The 13,083-nt window shown below is 47.3% G+C and overlaps 3 protein-coding genes across 3 annotated transcripts; 2 read left to right on the top strand and 1 right to left on the bottom strand.

Moving 5' to 3' along the window:
• Nucleotides 1-3,836: 3,836 nt before the first annotated feature.
• On the top strand, nucleotides 3,837-6,133 carry CCR4 (CCR4-Not complex 3'-5'-exoribonuclease subunit Ccr4; the record flags this gene model as incomplete). The annotated part of the gene is made up of 2 exons (XM_043277965.1): nucleotides 3,837-4,878; nucleotides 4,947-6,133. The coding sequence occupies 2 exons, from the start codon at nucleotides 3,837-3,839 to the stop codon at nucleotides 6,131-6,133; spliced, it is 2,229 nt and encodes a 742-aa protein (XP_043131440.1).
• A 3,714-nt stretch (nucleotides 6,134-9,847) lies between these two features.
• On the bottom strand, nucleotides 9,848-11,393 carry ACHE_10319S (tRNA (adenine-N(1)-)-methyltransferase; the record flags this gene model as incomplete). Its single annotated transcript, XM_043277953.1, has 4 exons — nucleotides 9,848-10,864; nucleotides 10,940-11,010; nucleotides 11,078-11,224; nucleotides 11,285-11,393. 4 exons carry the CDS (start codon nucleotides 11,391-11,393, stop codon nucleotides 9,848-9,850), a joined length of 1,344 nt encoding a protein of 447 aa, XP_043131439.1.
• A 546-nt stretch (nucleotides 11,394-11,939) lies between these two features.
• On the top strand, nucleotides 11,940-13,019 carry ACHE_10318A (putative Phosphoserine phosphatase; the record flags this gene model as incomplete). The annotated part of the gene is made up of 6 exons (XM_043277942.1): nucleotides 11,940-12,027; nucleotides 12,080-12,093; nucleotides 12,148-12,224; nucleotides 12,295-12,594; nucleotides 12,658-12,806; nucleotides 12,862-13,019. The coding sequence occupies 6 exons, from the start codon at nucleotides 11,940-11,942 to the stop codon at nucleotides 13,017-13,019; spliced, it is 786 nt and encodes a 261-aa protein (XP_043131438.1).
• Nucleotides 13,020-13,083: the final 64 nt, after the last annotated feature.

Here is a 13,083-nt window from a genome sequence, read left to right as displayed (position 1 = left end):
AGAAAAGAAGAAAGAGAGAGGGAGAAATAAAAGGAAAAGAATAATTCAGTATTATTATTATTATTGATGTAATTGAACAGTGGAAAATGGAGCAAGAGAAAAGAGTAGGGAAGAAAGAGGGGGGGCAAAAAAAAGGTATCAATTCATAGTGGTGGTGGTGGACATGGCAGCCAGTTCCACATTCCCCCTTTATGGATGGAGAAGTGTAAGTACTCTAGACACATTCCAGAAATCCAGAAACAGAAAGCATCAATGCAGAGGATGATCCTTCAATGAGGGAGGGACCATGATTCACATTCTCTGACAGGCTATTGGATCAGTTTTGAGTTACCAAAGTGTCAAACTCGTATACTGTAACCTCAAGGTCTGCGACTCTGGCTGTAAGTCAGTGTGCCATCCCTGAGCATCAGTCCACTGAAGATAATCCCAGATTGAGCTCGCAAAATTTATTTATCAGAAACAGGGCTAATTGGATCTAACTCTCTGCTGGATCGAACTAAGCGAACGGCTATCCCGTGTATTGTCCACTGTCAAATCAGAGCGGCGTTTCATAAGGACCCAGTGCAGAAAAGATATCGGAACATACGGGAGTTACAAGCGCCCTCAATTTTTCGCTTTTTTTTTCTTCTTTCTATGGAGTATTACTCGAGATCCAGCACAAGCCGGAAATTGAACCCAGTTTTTTTTTTTTTTTTCCTTTCTTTTTTTGCCTGCCCAGTGCGAGATTCTGCCCAATACACCGAGATCCAAGATTTGACCATGACTCGGTCCAGTGCTTGATTACCAGTTGTTGAAGATGATTGTCTTCCATAGAGGTAAGACATGCCATCTTCGAAGACGTGCCCGTTTCGGTAATCGAATCGAGTGTATGATGTCAAGGAATTTAATCCTTTTGCTTAGATCTCGGGTTCCATAAATACCGGCTTTCTATTCATGGTACGATATACTACTAGTATGGAGTACGGAGTACTGTACTCTGGTACAGGATCACAGACCAAGACCAAGACGCCGTTGACTGTCAAAAAAGAAAAAAAAGGAAAAGGCGCATCCGAAGTGTCGGAAACCGGAAGGTGGCTCCGTGCAGTATCCGGACAAACTATTAACGGGCCTCCTTGGACTATCTCCGGAAGATGGAGCCCTGTGTAATGCATTCGTACTCGTACAAATTATCTCTGTATTCTGAGTATTGCATGCACTACGCATCGTAAAGAGACTTGTAGGCTCAAAAATGTAAAAAATTCCGTTTATCATCATCAGTAAAGAGAAAAGGGGTTGCGATGGGTTATTCCGGAGTAACCTTGACAGATGCGTGACCTTTGAATTGGAAATTGTGGTCCCAAACTATACCCAGTTAGTTCTTAGCTTATGGCTTAGTACTATGAATTGCCAGTACAAGTACTTGTACATCCTCTGTATGCAAGTACGTCCTCTGTATGTATCCTAGATGTACGGTATGTCTCTCTCTTTCCTTCAAACAAGTATGTACGGGGTATTCAACCCATATTCCGCGAGAAAAAGAACTGGAAATAAAAAAGTGGAATGAATCGCGGAGATCGTCACGACCTGCCGCTTAAGCGAAGCCTCACTATTTCGGTTATTTCAATTCTCAGGATCAGACCGGCTGGATACGATATTGCTTAATCATGAACAAACGAACTTTTCTATTTGAAATAGTTGATGGCTGACGACGGACCAGACGGCGCAATAACACAATACAGTTTCCTATCAGCTCTGTTAAGGAAACCAGGCCACGATTAAGCTGGCTCCCGGGGAATATAGATCGCTGTGAAGTTTGAAGGAAGAGATAAACTTCCCTACAGGTAATAAAGCGTGGTCCTCAAGATAAACAATTTTCTTCCTCCGATACTTTCTTCTTGCCCTTCAAGATAGCAATGACGTCGCCAAGGTCATTCGTTTCAGGTAATCTCATGACATCGTAGTTAATTCGATCCCACAATGACTATATGATCCCAGTCGTAGACATCTTGCCTGCCGTGGACTTATTTCGGCCTCGAATATTAAAACACCATCAGGACAGATTTAGGTCGTGCATAGCAGCCTATTAGCAACCTATTAGTCATTATTTTGTAGAATGGAGCAAACACAGCTATCTAAAGAGTTACCGCTCCTGAGAATCAGAGTCATTATTATGCTCTGCATGATAACTACTGTCTTCTACAAGGGGAATCGTTGGTTTTTTTTTTTTTTTTTTGGTCTCCCTTGAAATGAAGCACGAACAGTCAGTCAGCCCCAAGCGCAAATTAACAACCAATGTCCATTACTTTGTCTATTACTTCCTCCTTGTAGCCGCGATCGATCTCGAGATGAAAAGAAGGCTGAAGATGTGCTTGGCCAATGGGAATCGACCCGCTGGTGTCAGCGGAGCGGAAACAGCAGCGGGAGGGATTCTCCTCCATCAGTGAATGTTGTTCCCAGAATATTTTAAGAGTGGCTAACTGACCAGAACTAGCTAATTCTACATTCTCAGGGCGATGCAAATGCGCGGACTTACCATCAGCCTGTCAGGAGTGTAGTACAAGCGCTCCTCGATACTCCGTATGGAGTAAGGTCTGTTGCATAATCTCTTTTTCTGCATGCAAGAGCCCGGTCATATTTGTAGTACTTGTATATTTTTCCTAAGCTTGCCCTCACCAGATATATGCCCCCACCCAAAAAAAAATTGCTACGTATTTGTTATTGACGCTCCTGCTGTACCGAGACCAATAAGACACTGTAATGCCTTTGAATGGGTTGTGGACCGCAGTTGACAGCGCATTGTTCTCTTGTTTGCTTCTCCAAGAGGGGAGGGACACTTTGATGGGTGTTGACACCTTGTCCTGTTTCCAAACTCGATCGACGCCTTGCTTCCGAAAGCAATACGAAGACCTACTATCGATTTCTACCAGCTCTCTAAAGCTTGACTAGATACTGCCAGGATTGGATGAACCCTGAGTGATTGGAGTGTGTAGAAAGGATTTGATATGTTGATCTGGGGTCAAGCTGACCAGCGGGATTCGGGGTCTTCCATGTCCGTTGTTCGTTAGTCAAGGAACCCTTGAGTCAGTGCGGAACGTAGAAGCAATAGTTCTTTCTCATAACTGGCTACGACCGGGAATCTGGAAGTTCATCGCCAGATATAGAGCAGATACCCTGTCCTCCTCAGGACCGTTCGCAAGATCGGTGGACCGGACGGACGAATCACGTCCCCGGCGTTTGCATCACGTGACCCAGCGACTCCCGCCTTCGATGCAAACCACTTCGCAGCAGCCTCAAGACGCCGGAAGAGTGAACATCTCGACCAACACGCAGGTCATGCCGCATCCATCGATTCACTAAACAGTGCGCCTTGTCCTCCTCGTCTAGTTTCTTTTTTTCCTTACTTTCTTTGTGGCTCACTTGCGAAGGTCTTTTTTTTTCTCTTTCTCTAACCGCCCGGTATTAAGCAGGCTTGCCGCCAGATCTTTGTCCCTCCGACGTCCTGTGACTCGTCTCGCCCCCAACGCCGGTTTCGATCGTTCGACCATCGTGTCTTTTATTCTTCCACCTTTCCATATTAGATCCCGATATTTATCAGATTAATTCCGAGAACGGCACAAGGTTGTTTGGGATTTTCCTCTCTTTTTCTTGTGTGTCGCTGCAGACCGGTGATCTTGGACACACAATAGCCCGGGGTGGTCGTTCCGCTCCAGAACTCCATGTGGAAGAGAAGGAGAGATCGTATCCGAACCCCGACTCCTCTTCTTTCTTTCACTGCTTTCAACCCGGCGTGTTTGGCTCGGGTCCCCTCATACACTCCTTCTCAAGTCGATAAGCTCAGGTCTCGTCTGCCACGTTAAATGGCAGATGGTACCTACAGGTTCCAGCAGCCTGGGGCCGGGCAGTTCTTCTTTCAGACGCAACCGCAACAGCAATCTCACCAACGACAACTCCTTCGAAACGGTACGAACTCTCCCTCGGGAAAGTCAAGATACACACACGACACTCCTTCTCCTGCTCGTTCTCCGCCCCTCACGCAAGCAGCCGCCCTCAATTTCGCCATGTATAGCCAAGCTCACCAAGGCCAGCATGTCATGATGAATGGCAGCCAGGCCCACCAACGTTTTGGCATGCAGATCCCCAAATTCCAAACGCAAACCCACCATGCACATGCGCAGCAAACCCATCCTCACGCACACCACAATCAGCCTCTTACCCAGCATGCCTTCTCCGCAGCAGCATTGGCAACTACCACGCCGCATTTCACGCCAACTCCTATGCAGAATGGGATCCACACCAATCTTGACGATGATATCGATGAGATGAATGAGCATTGGCAACAGCAGCTGCAGTTGGCGGCAGAGTCGAGACAGGCCAGCTCCCCGCATTACCACGCCCGTAGTGTGGCACAACAAGCCAAGGGTATCCAGATCGCACCGAGCCAGATTGAAGTTCAAGAGGTCAGCACCGACGGACGGAATGGTGTGGTGAAGACAAAGCCAGCTCCTAGACAGGGCTGGAACGCTCTCGATTTCGGTGGCCAAGGGTTGCGTGCTCTTTCCACATCCTTATTCCACTACACGTTCCTGGAACAATTATACCTTAACCACAATAAGCTGAAGGTGCTTCCTCCAGCTATTGGGCAATTGCGGAAATTGACTCACTTGGATCTGTCCGGCAACGACTTGACCGATCTTCCCGAAGAAATTGGCATGCTGTCCAGCCTGAAAAAGCTTTATCTATTTGACAATAACCTTCGCACTCTTCCTTATGAGATGGGATACCTTTACAGGCTGGAGACTCTGGGAATTGAGGGTAACCCGTTGAATGACGTCCTGAAAGCACAAATCATGAAGGATGGCACAAAGGCATTGATCAGATACCTCAAGGAGGAAACACCAGGTTTGTTGACATCTATCCCTTTGAGACCATGTTCGTACCTCGATACTAATTGCTCCGTTTCTCAATAGTACATCTTCCTCCTCCCGATAGAGACTGGATTATCCTCGATGAAACCGCCAGTTCTACTAATAACCCCACAGAGAAAGTTACTGTCATCTCGTATAACACATTATGCAGCACCTCTGCAACCCAATCGCACTACGGATACGCTCCTTCTCGTGTTCTGTCGTGGGAATTCCGGCGAGAGCTCATTTTCAATGAGCTTAGGTCCCATAACTCGGATATTGTGTGCCTCCAGGAAGTCGATCAAGGAAGTTACAACGAATACTTCCGGGAGCAGTTGGCTTATAGCGGCTACAAGGGAGTGTATTGGCCACGAGGTCGTGCAATGGGCATGCAGGAGGATGACGCCAAGAATGTCGACGGCTGCGCAACATTTTTCAAGGAAAAGAAATTCATTCTCCTGGACAAGCAAATGATCAACTTCGGCCAGACGGCTGTGCGACGACCTGACGCCAAGGGCCAGGATGATATCTACAACCGACTTTGGCAAAAGGACCATATCGCGGTTGTCATTTTCCTGGAGAACAGGCAAACTGGCTCGCGGTTCATCGTCGTGAATGCACATCTCTATTGGGATCCTGCTTTCAAGGATGTCAAACTGATCCAGACCGCCATTCTGATGGAAGAGATTACGAAACTTTCGGATACTTACGCCAAATGGCCTGCGTGTACTGACAAGACAGCGTTTCGGTTCTCTGAGGCAGAAGAAGAATCCGATGCGCCGCTTTCAGAGCCTGCTCCGTCGATGGAGTATGCTAGTGGCGATCAGATCCCACTTCTTATGTGTGGTGACTTCAACTCTTCGCCTGGATCCGCCGCGTATAACTTGATCGCGAATGGGCGACTGTCGGAAGAACACCCGGATCTCGAGAAGCGGCTTTACGGAAACCTCAGCCGGGTTGGTATGACTCATCCATTCAAGCTGAGATCAGCGTATGGTACAATCGGCGAAATGAGCTTCACAAATTACACCCCAGATTTCAAGGATATCCTCGACTATATTTGGTTTTCGTCCACTTCGCTTCACGTCTCGGCATTGCTCGGGGAAGTAGACAAGGAATATCTCAAGCGGGTTCCCGGCTTCCCGAACTACCATTTCCCTAGTGATCATGTCGCACTCTTCGCAGAGTTCACTATTAAAGGGAAGAAGGGCAAGGTTGTAGAAGCTGATTTCGGGCCGCAGCGAAATTAAGAGTGGAGGAAAGGATATATTGATTGACTGGTGTTTTCGTAATCAGTTGTCTTCTCAGTTTCTTTTTGTCATCTCGGAATCTTTGGGGGTTTTGTGGTTTGTTTGCTTGCGGTGCTTTTTTTCTTGCGTTCCCTTTCTGCATTTTACCTTGTGTGCTCATTGTCTACCTTTCTTTCATTGTGTTGCTGTCGCCATTGGGCACTTGTTTCAAATGAACCCACATTGTTATGTTCTTGGAAAGTAGTCAATGGCGCAGCAAGTTTTCTTTTCTTCCATTGGGATGCTATCTATCTTGGGCTTCTTTCCGTTCTCCCTTACTCGTGATCACTTTGCTTCATCTTTCTCATCCCACCTCATCTAACGTCCACTACAATCACGGTGTTTACGACGTCTAGGGAGGGAGTTGGTGTTTGGGTTGAAACTTTCCTGGGGACCTGGTAGAGATCTTTTGATCGTTTGGTGCCACTATGGGCCCAGATGAAAAAGGAGTTAAAGAAAACACTTTGCTAAATGTTTCCCTTTTCCCCTCTGCCATTTTCCTCTTTCTCCATTTTAGGCGAATGGGGTTCTCTTCTGCTATATGAATGTTTTGTCTTTGGCTTGGTGTTGTCTTTTTTTTCGCTCTTCAGGAAATTATCATAAGCCTCTCTTCTGAGTGCTTTCTGATTTGTTTTAATCTCAATTTTCAAGTATATCTTCTGAGTAGACTGGTCCTGTGTAGTAATGACGGATTTCTGAAGTGGTGAGATGTTATATAATATGTAAGTACGCATACGTGCTGAGATCTAAAATGACCATAACGCCACGACTCTATTGAGCATTCTCAGAGCCTGCCCTGTTGTGGGTATGGATTAGCTGAGTTGATTGCAAGGGTCTGAAGGCCATAATATATGATGCTGGGGAGGCAAAGACAACCCCTGACAGCCGTTGTCTATATACAAGCCACGCACGGGATCAAACTTGATTATTTTATTATGATATGAGTCTAGTGCAGCTCATCCCAGACATTCTTCGCGCCCTCGATGTTGCCGGTGATGGGACGATGGTTCATGAGGCTAGCGCTCGGCCTCAATGAACTCTGATATGAAATAGTCAGCCGAGTAGTCCCTTTGTCGTGACAGAATAGAAAGGGTTGAATGGTTTTCATTCTCAGACAAAACATTCCTATGGTACTAGTTAGCGACAACCCCCCCCCCCCCCATTACGGCATGCTTCCTTTATGTACTCACCAGTATTTTCTTCTGTTGATTGTTAATTGACGTTGACGGTGTTGTTGCTTGGTGCCGGCCTCTGTCAAGAGAGAGAGGTAGCTAGCAACCCAAGATCTAATATAATCCACGAACGCATCTTTTCCCCGTCCGCAAGGTACTGAGCTGACTGGTTGCATTATACATACACACATACACACACACTTGGCCCCGTGGCTTGGCTTTGGCTTCCCCTTACGTCCATATCAGAATCTAATCACTGCCGAGTTCATCAACCAAAGTCCCTATTTTATATGAAATCATACTCCTCGCATTTCATTTCGGGACCCGAGTAGTCGGCCTGGCTTTGTCACTATGTTTGCATTATAATCGGAGCCCATCCCCAACCCCCAAAACAAACAAACAAAAAAAGAATAAAAAAAAAGGAGCTTTGACATTGGGAAACTACTACTGCTCTGAAGCATGAAATGCAATTGGAGAACCAGTGAGTAGCCTATGGATCGATCATCAACGAAGATTGCCAAGATATACCCCGGATTTTTGACACGCCAGGAATGATTAAGCAATCAAAGGGGCAAATCTCCAACCCAACACCCTCCTTTTCTTCAAACGCACCTTAGGCGCCTTTCAGTATGTTCAGCATTTCTCACCTGCTTCGATGGCAGGTTTGGCCTACTCTCTGCCTCTTCATATCGTCCCTCGCTAGGGGTGTCAGCTCACTTCTACCTCTCCTCAGTCAGCCTGCTGCCGCTGCACCTGATGATACGAGTCATTCTGAATTTACCCTCTTCAGCAAGCCTTCTGCTAAGAAAAAAGGGAGGAAGTATTGTCCCTAGATGTTGAGGAGAATGACTATCTCTATCAAATAACGAGAAATACACAGATTGTATATGTTGGAGATATCGTTCCGCTTGGCTGCAGGACAGAGCTTTCGGATTCTTTCAAAGCTGTCGAAAGTTCTGAGGTGGGAAGAAGAATGGAAAACACTCACTATTCGAAATGGCACCCATGGCATTGAAAGTAGCCCAGACGAACTCTCGCAACACGGATTGGACCTCGAACGGCTTAATATTTCTTCTGTCATATTTTACAATCTTTCAGATCTGACCACAGTCTCTAGAATCAGTGATCGCACTTTTTTGGATCAGGTGTGATGGTGGGACATGGATACTGAAGGTCGCACGATTGAGAGATGAAATTCTGTATTTGTAGCGAGAGCTTCTGGTATAGTCTACACTTACATTGTCTGGCTTTCCGCTTTCTCCACGATTTATTGGCTACATCTGCGGGGAAACGAAAGATCGAACAGTTGGCTTCCTAATGGAAGACATTTTGGGGGAACCACCAGACATACAGAACCTCAGGGATTGCATGGATACCGTTCGCCTAATGCATACATCTGGAATCATTCATGGGGACCTCAATAAATACAACTTCCTGATGACTGAAAATGGTGCAAAGGTTTTCCATTTTGAAGCTTCAGTTGCTAAAGAAGACGTGGGTTCGGCAGCAGCTCAGGAGGAAATAGAAGCTCTTGAAACCAGGCTGAAAGATGAATCAGGCATTGGCAAGAAATAGGTCCCTTGTGTGGTTGTTCAGGAAAGCGCCCTCACGGGTAAAGGGGAGCCTAGGAACTCACTCATTGATATCCTTATCTCTCAAGCGCTCCGCACACACCACCTGCATTTGTGGGTTGAAACTTTGACTTGTTTATATTGTATCCGTGCTCTCGGGCATTCGAATCCTCTTGGCTAGCATGTTTCTGGTATTTTATAAACTGGCCATCTCTTGGATGTCCGCAGGAATACCGTAATTGCTCCTGGGCGCAGACTTGAGATGACATTGTACTTAGTGTTTCTATGGAGTTAGGCATTAGCAGATGCTTTAGTTACCTTGAATGGTGCGTTAAGCTCAGAAAAACAGGCTTTGAGAGTATTACATCTGGAAGGATGCCTTAAAGTTGTAATGACAAATGGATGCTTGTGGGGTTCTCAGTCCCATTATTTATAGTTCATGTGGAAGGGAGACGTATTCGCTTCTGACAAGTCGCCATTCACACCGTTGGATCTGCTCAGAAAGCAAGCAAACACCAATATTTTACTGAGATAATGCGGGGTAATTGCTCATAACTGATGGCGATTGGTTTCTTTACTCAGGGAAACTAAGAAGTAGTAAGTCAACTAGATATATAACTAATTCGTGAGTTCTTACTGAGGGCAGTGAGCGTCTATCTATTGGGGTAAGTTCACATGTCCAACCGCCCATCTCCACATACATTGGGAAGACACTGACGCAGTTCATGGTTTCTTTAATTTGAATGATATGAACTCGACCTTTGACCTCTCGACTACAGCCACGATCCAGAGCTCCTCGCAAGAAAACCCCGACAGTTGGTAACTAGTTCTATAACGTGCCCATCCAAACCCATATATCTACATCAATGCGTAACTATTGTACAACGGAATATTTCTAATACAAAAACAAATAGGAGGGGGGAGAACAGGGTTTACTTCCTGGCGGAATCTTCAATCCGTCTCCAGATTCCCACAAACCCACCACCAACAATCCTCGTCCCGACCTTGGGCCTACAGACCAAGACACTATCTTCCTCTTTTGGTGCCTCTTCTTCGATATTCGACGATGACGCTGGCTCCTCCTGGTCCTGCTGAACGGCTCCTTCCCCTAACTCTGTGGATGATGAGGACTCTGCCCAAGAAGATGGATCAGCTCGCGACTTCTTCACAGCAAAGCGGACATCCCATTGACGGCCACCGCTGATACCGGCACCAAGCTCAACGACCTTCTCCTGGACGAACGGGAGTCGCTGTCGACGGATGAGGTCGATGCACTCGCCGATTTGTGTGATGCTGGGCATGAACACGGCAAGGAACCCATCCCGCTTCAAGATTTGGGCGACGTGAGGGATGCGTATATGGGCGGACGGCATGTCCAGGATGGCGTAGGAGAGGAAGGGGCCGGGCTGAGTGTTATCGCGGCTCGTAAGAGAGGATAGGGAGCCTGTTGATGCTGACAAAGCAGCTGCGCGTTGCTTGATCTGCTCTGCGATCCAGTTTTCCACGTGGCCTACGTAGAAGTCGACGTTCCCTGCATAAATCCCCCGTCGAAAGCTGCGGACAATTTGCTCAGCGTGGGCGGAGAATTTGGGAGATACGTCGACGGTGTGGATAACCGCTCCACGAGACGCTCGCCATGTGTCCCATTGCTTCTGTCTTGAATCCTCCGCGGTATCTCCGTCGGATTGTTGCTCTTTCCGAACCGTTTTGGGTGCGTCCTCGTCTGGCCTGAGTGGCCTGTCTGGCAGGTATTGGATTTGGGATTTCTCTGGTAACGGGGGTGAATTCGAATTGGCCGCTTGAATTGCGCGCGCAAGATGCAATGTTAACGAGCCGTGTCCAGTTCCGGATTCGAGAATCTCCAGTGGCGCTGATTGTTCGCCTTCTGCGGGAGGAGCAACGTGGATGTCAAGGAGGGAGACGATCAAATTGGCATCGGCCGCATAAATCTACTTAAGACGGCATTAGCCTTTTCATGACCCATTATCCATTACGTGAACAATGCAAGCAATGCAAATGCATACCGGCGTTACCAGGCGAGGTGTCATGGCGACATATTCGTCGAGGTTAGGGAGGGAAAGCCGGTATTCCGGGCCTACGCGTTTAAGGATGAACTGTTAGTTCGCGCGCCCATTCTCTGTTGCTCAATCATGTCAACTAACCCTTGTGCGCAGGATACAGATCGCGCACCCTCCGGCCGATAATGGTGTCATGGTATAAGGTTCCTCGACGAGTATCGGTCTTGTGACCTTGTCGCAATGGTTTGCTTAAAATTGGATTCTTGCCATGAACGATGACACGATCGCCCTCTAGAAAAACCAATTGGATTAGCAATTGCTTTCCAGCCAAGACCGCAATGAGACCCATACCGCGAAATATATGAAAGTCCGTGTCGAGGGACCGTGAAAATTTCGGGAGCGCTGGTTTGGACGTATTCAGTCCCAGTACTCGGCGGAGGGACTGCAACAGACGAGCCATCCGAGCGAGCTGGATTGGAATTGTGAGATATATTTGCGATTAGAAAATTTAAAAGTGCTCTTATCGGAAATCAAGAATCTTTCCGGCGGTGGTCAATGCCGGCCGATCCATTTTGGGTATTGTTATTAGTTAGCGGGGCCCCTCATCCCCCGCCAAGGGTCTCGCTCTCTGTCCTCTTCTCCCTCTTCTCCCTCTTCTCCCTCTTCTCCCTCTTCTCCCTCTTCTACATCTCTTCTTCTCCTCATCTCTCAATTTTCCATAGAGATCCCCCTCTTTCCAGAACACCCAAAAGAACCATTCTGGATTATCTAAGTGGTTTTACCTTCCAAGATCAACCACATCAACCTCGGTGGGTCAATCACTTACATCATTCTCCCGGTTTGCTCCCACCAACTGACGCTCGCCGTGCCTGAAGTTCCTGGGTATCCTTGGATAGGGGACTGGAGAGGCTCTTATAAACATGGCATTTGTCGCAAATGGCTAACTCTTTCCACCACAGCAAATTTACTCCTTCAATAAACTACGAAGCGCCGTATCTGGATCACAATGGCACCTGCGGACCTTCCTTACTTGAAGACGAACCCGTCCATTATCTTCTTCACGGACTTCGATGGCACAATCACACTTGAAGACAGTGAGTCATTCGGATCCTGCCCTTAGCAGCAGGCGCTGACGGCAATCTCCAGGCAATGACTACTTGGTACGATATACAATCTCCGAATGAGCGTTCGCGTAAGCTGACAATTCTCGAAAGACGGACAATCTTGGATTTGGGCAGACGAAGCGTCGCAAGTTGAACATCGAAGTTCTCGAGAAGAAAACCAGTTTTCGGTATGTCACAGCATGGTCAGTCTCGCGTTGTTTCACGAGATAGGCTAACTTTTCTCGCTCCTGTGTATAGAGACGCTTTTTGGCAGATGTTGGGCAGTGTCAAGACCCCCTTCAATGAATGTGTCGAGACGCTTTGCAAGGTAATGAAGTTGGACCCTCATTTCGTCGAGTTCTATGAATGGGCCAAGGCGAACAACGTGCCAATTGTTGTTTTGTCATCCGGAATGATCCCTATCATCAGGGCTTTGCTTGAGAAATTGCTGGGCCACAAACCTGACCACATTGTTATCATCGCCAATGACGTCGAAAGCCGCGATGGCAAGCACATCAACAACCCAGGTGGTTGGCAGATCAAGTACCACGACGATAGGTAAGTAGCAGGGTATTCTGGCCCTAGAAAGGGTATCAAGATACTGATCAAAATTACTTGCAGTCACTTTGGCCACGACAAGTCGTTGGAAATCAAGCCGTATGCTCAACTGCCGCATGACGAGCGCCCCACACTGTTGTACGCAGGAGATGGTGTTTCTGACCTTTCTGCCGCTGCCGAGACTGATCTTCTGTTCGCAAAGAAGGGAAATGGTACGCTTAATGCAATTTACTGCAACGTTGGGAAATGCAAGCTAACCGAGACCAGATCTGGTAACCTTCTGCGAACGTGAAGGAATGCCGTTCACCACCTTTGAGGATTGGAGTTCGATTCTGGCAACCTCCAAGGATATCCTAAGCGGCAAGGTCAGCGTCAAGAAAGTAGCCAAAGAAGGCCTGGAGAAAGTGCAAAAGGATGAGGCCTGAGCAGATGCCTATGACAGGTAAAGGGGATAGATGATAGAAACACACGGGACCCTGTCGGCACAAT

This window comes from Aspergillus chevalieri, chromosome 1 (assembly GCF_016861735.1).
Source record: "Aspergillus chevalieri M1 DNA, chromosome 1, nearly complete sequence".
Lineage (NCBI taxonomy): Eukaryota > Fungi > Ascomycota > Eurotiomycetes > Eurotiales > Aspergillaceae > Aspergillus > Aspergillus chevalieri.
Note: the sequence above shows the minus strand (reverse complement) of the source record. Positions and strands in the feature narration are given on the sequence as shown.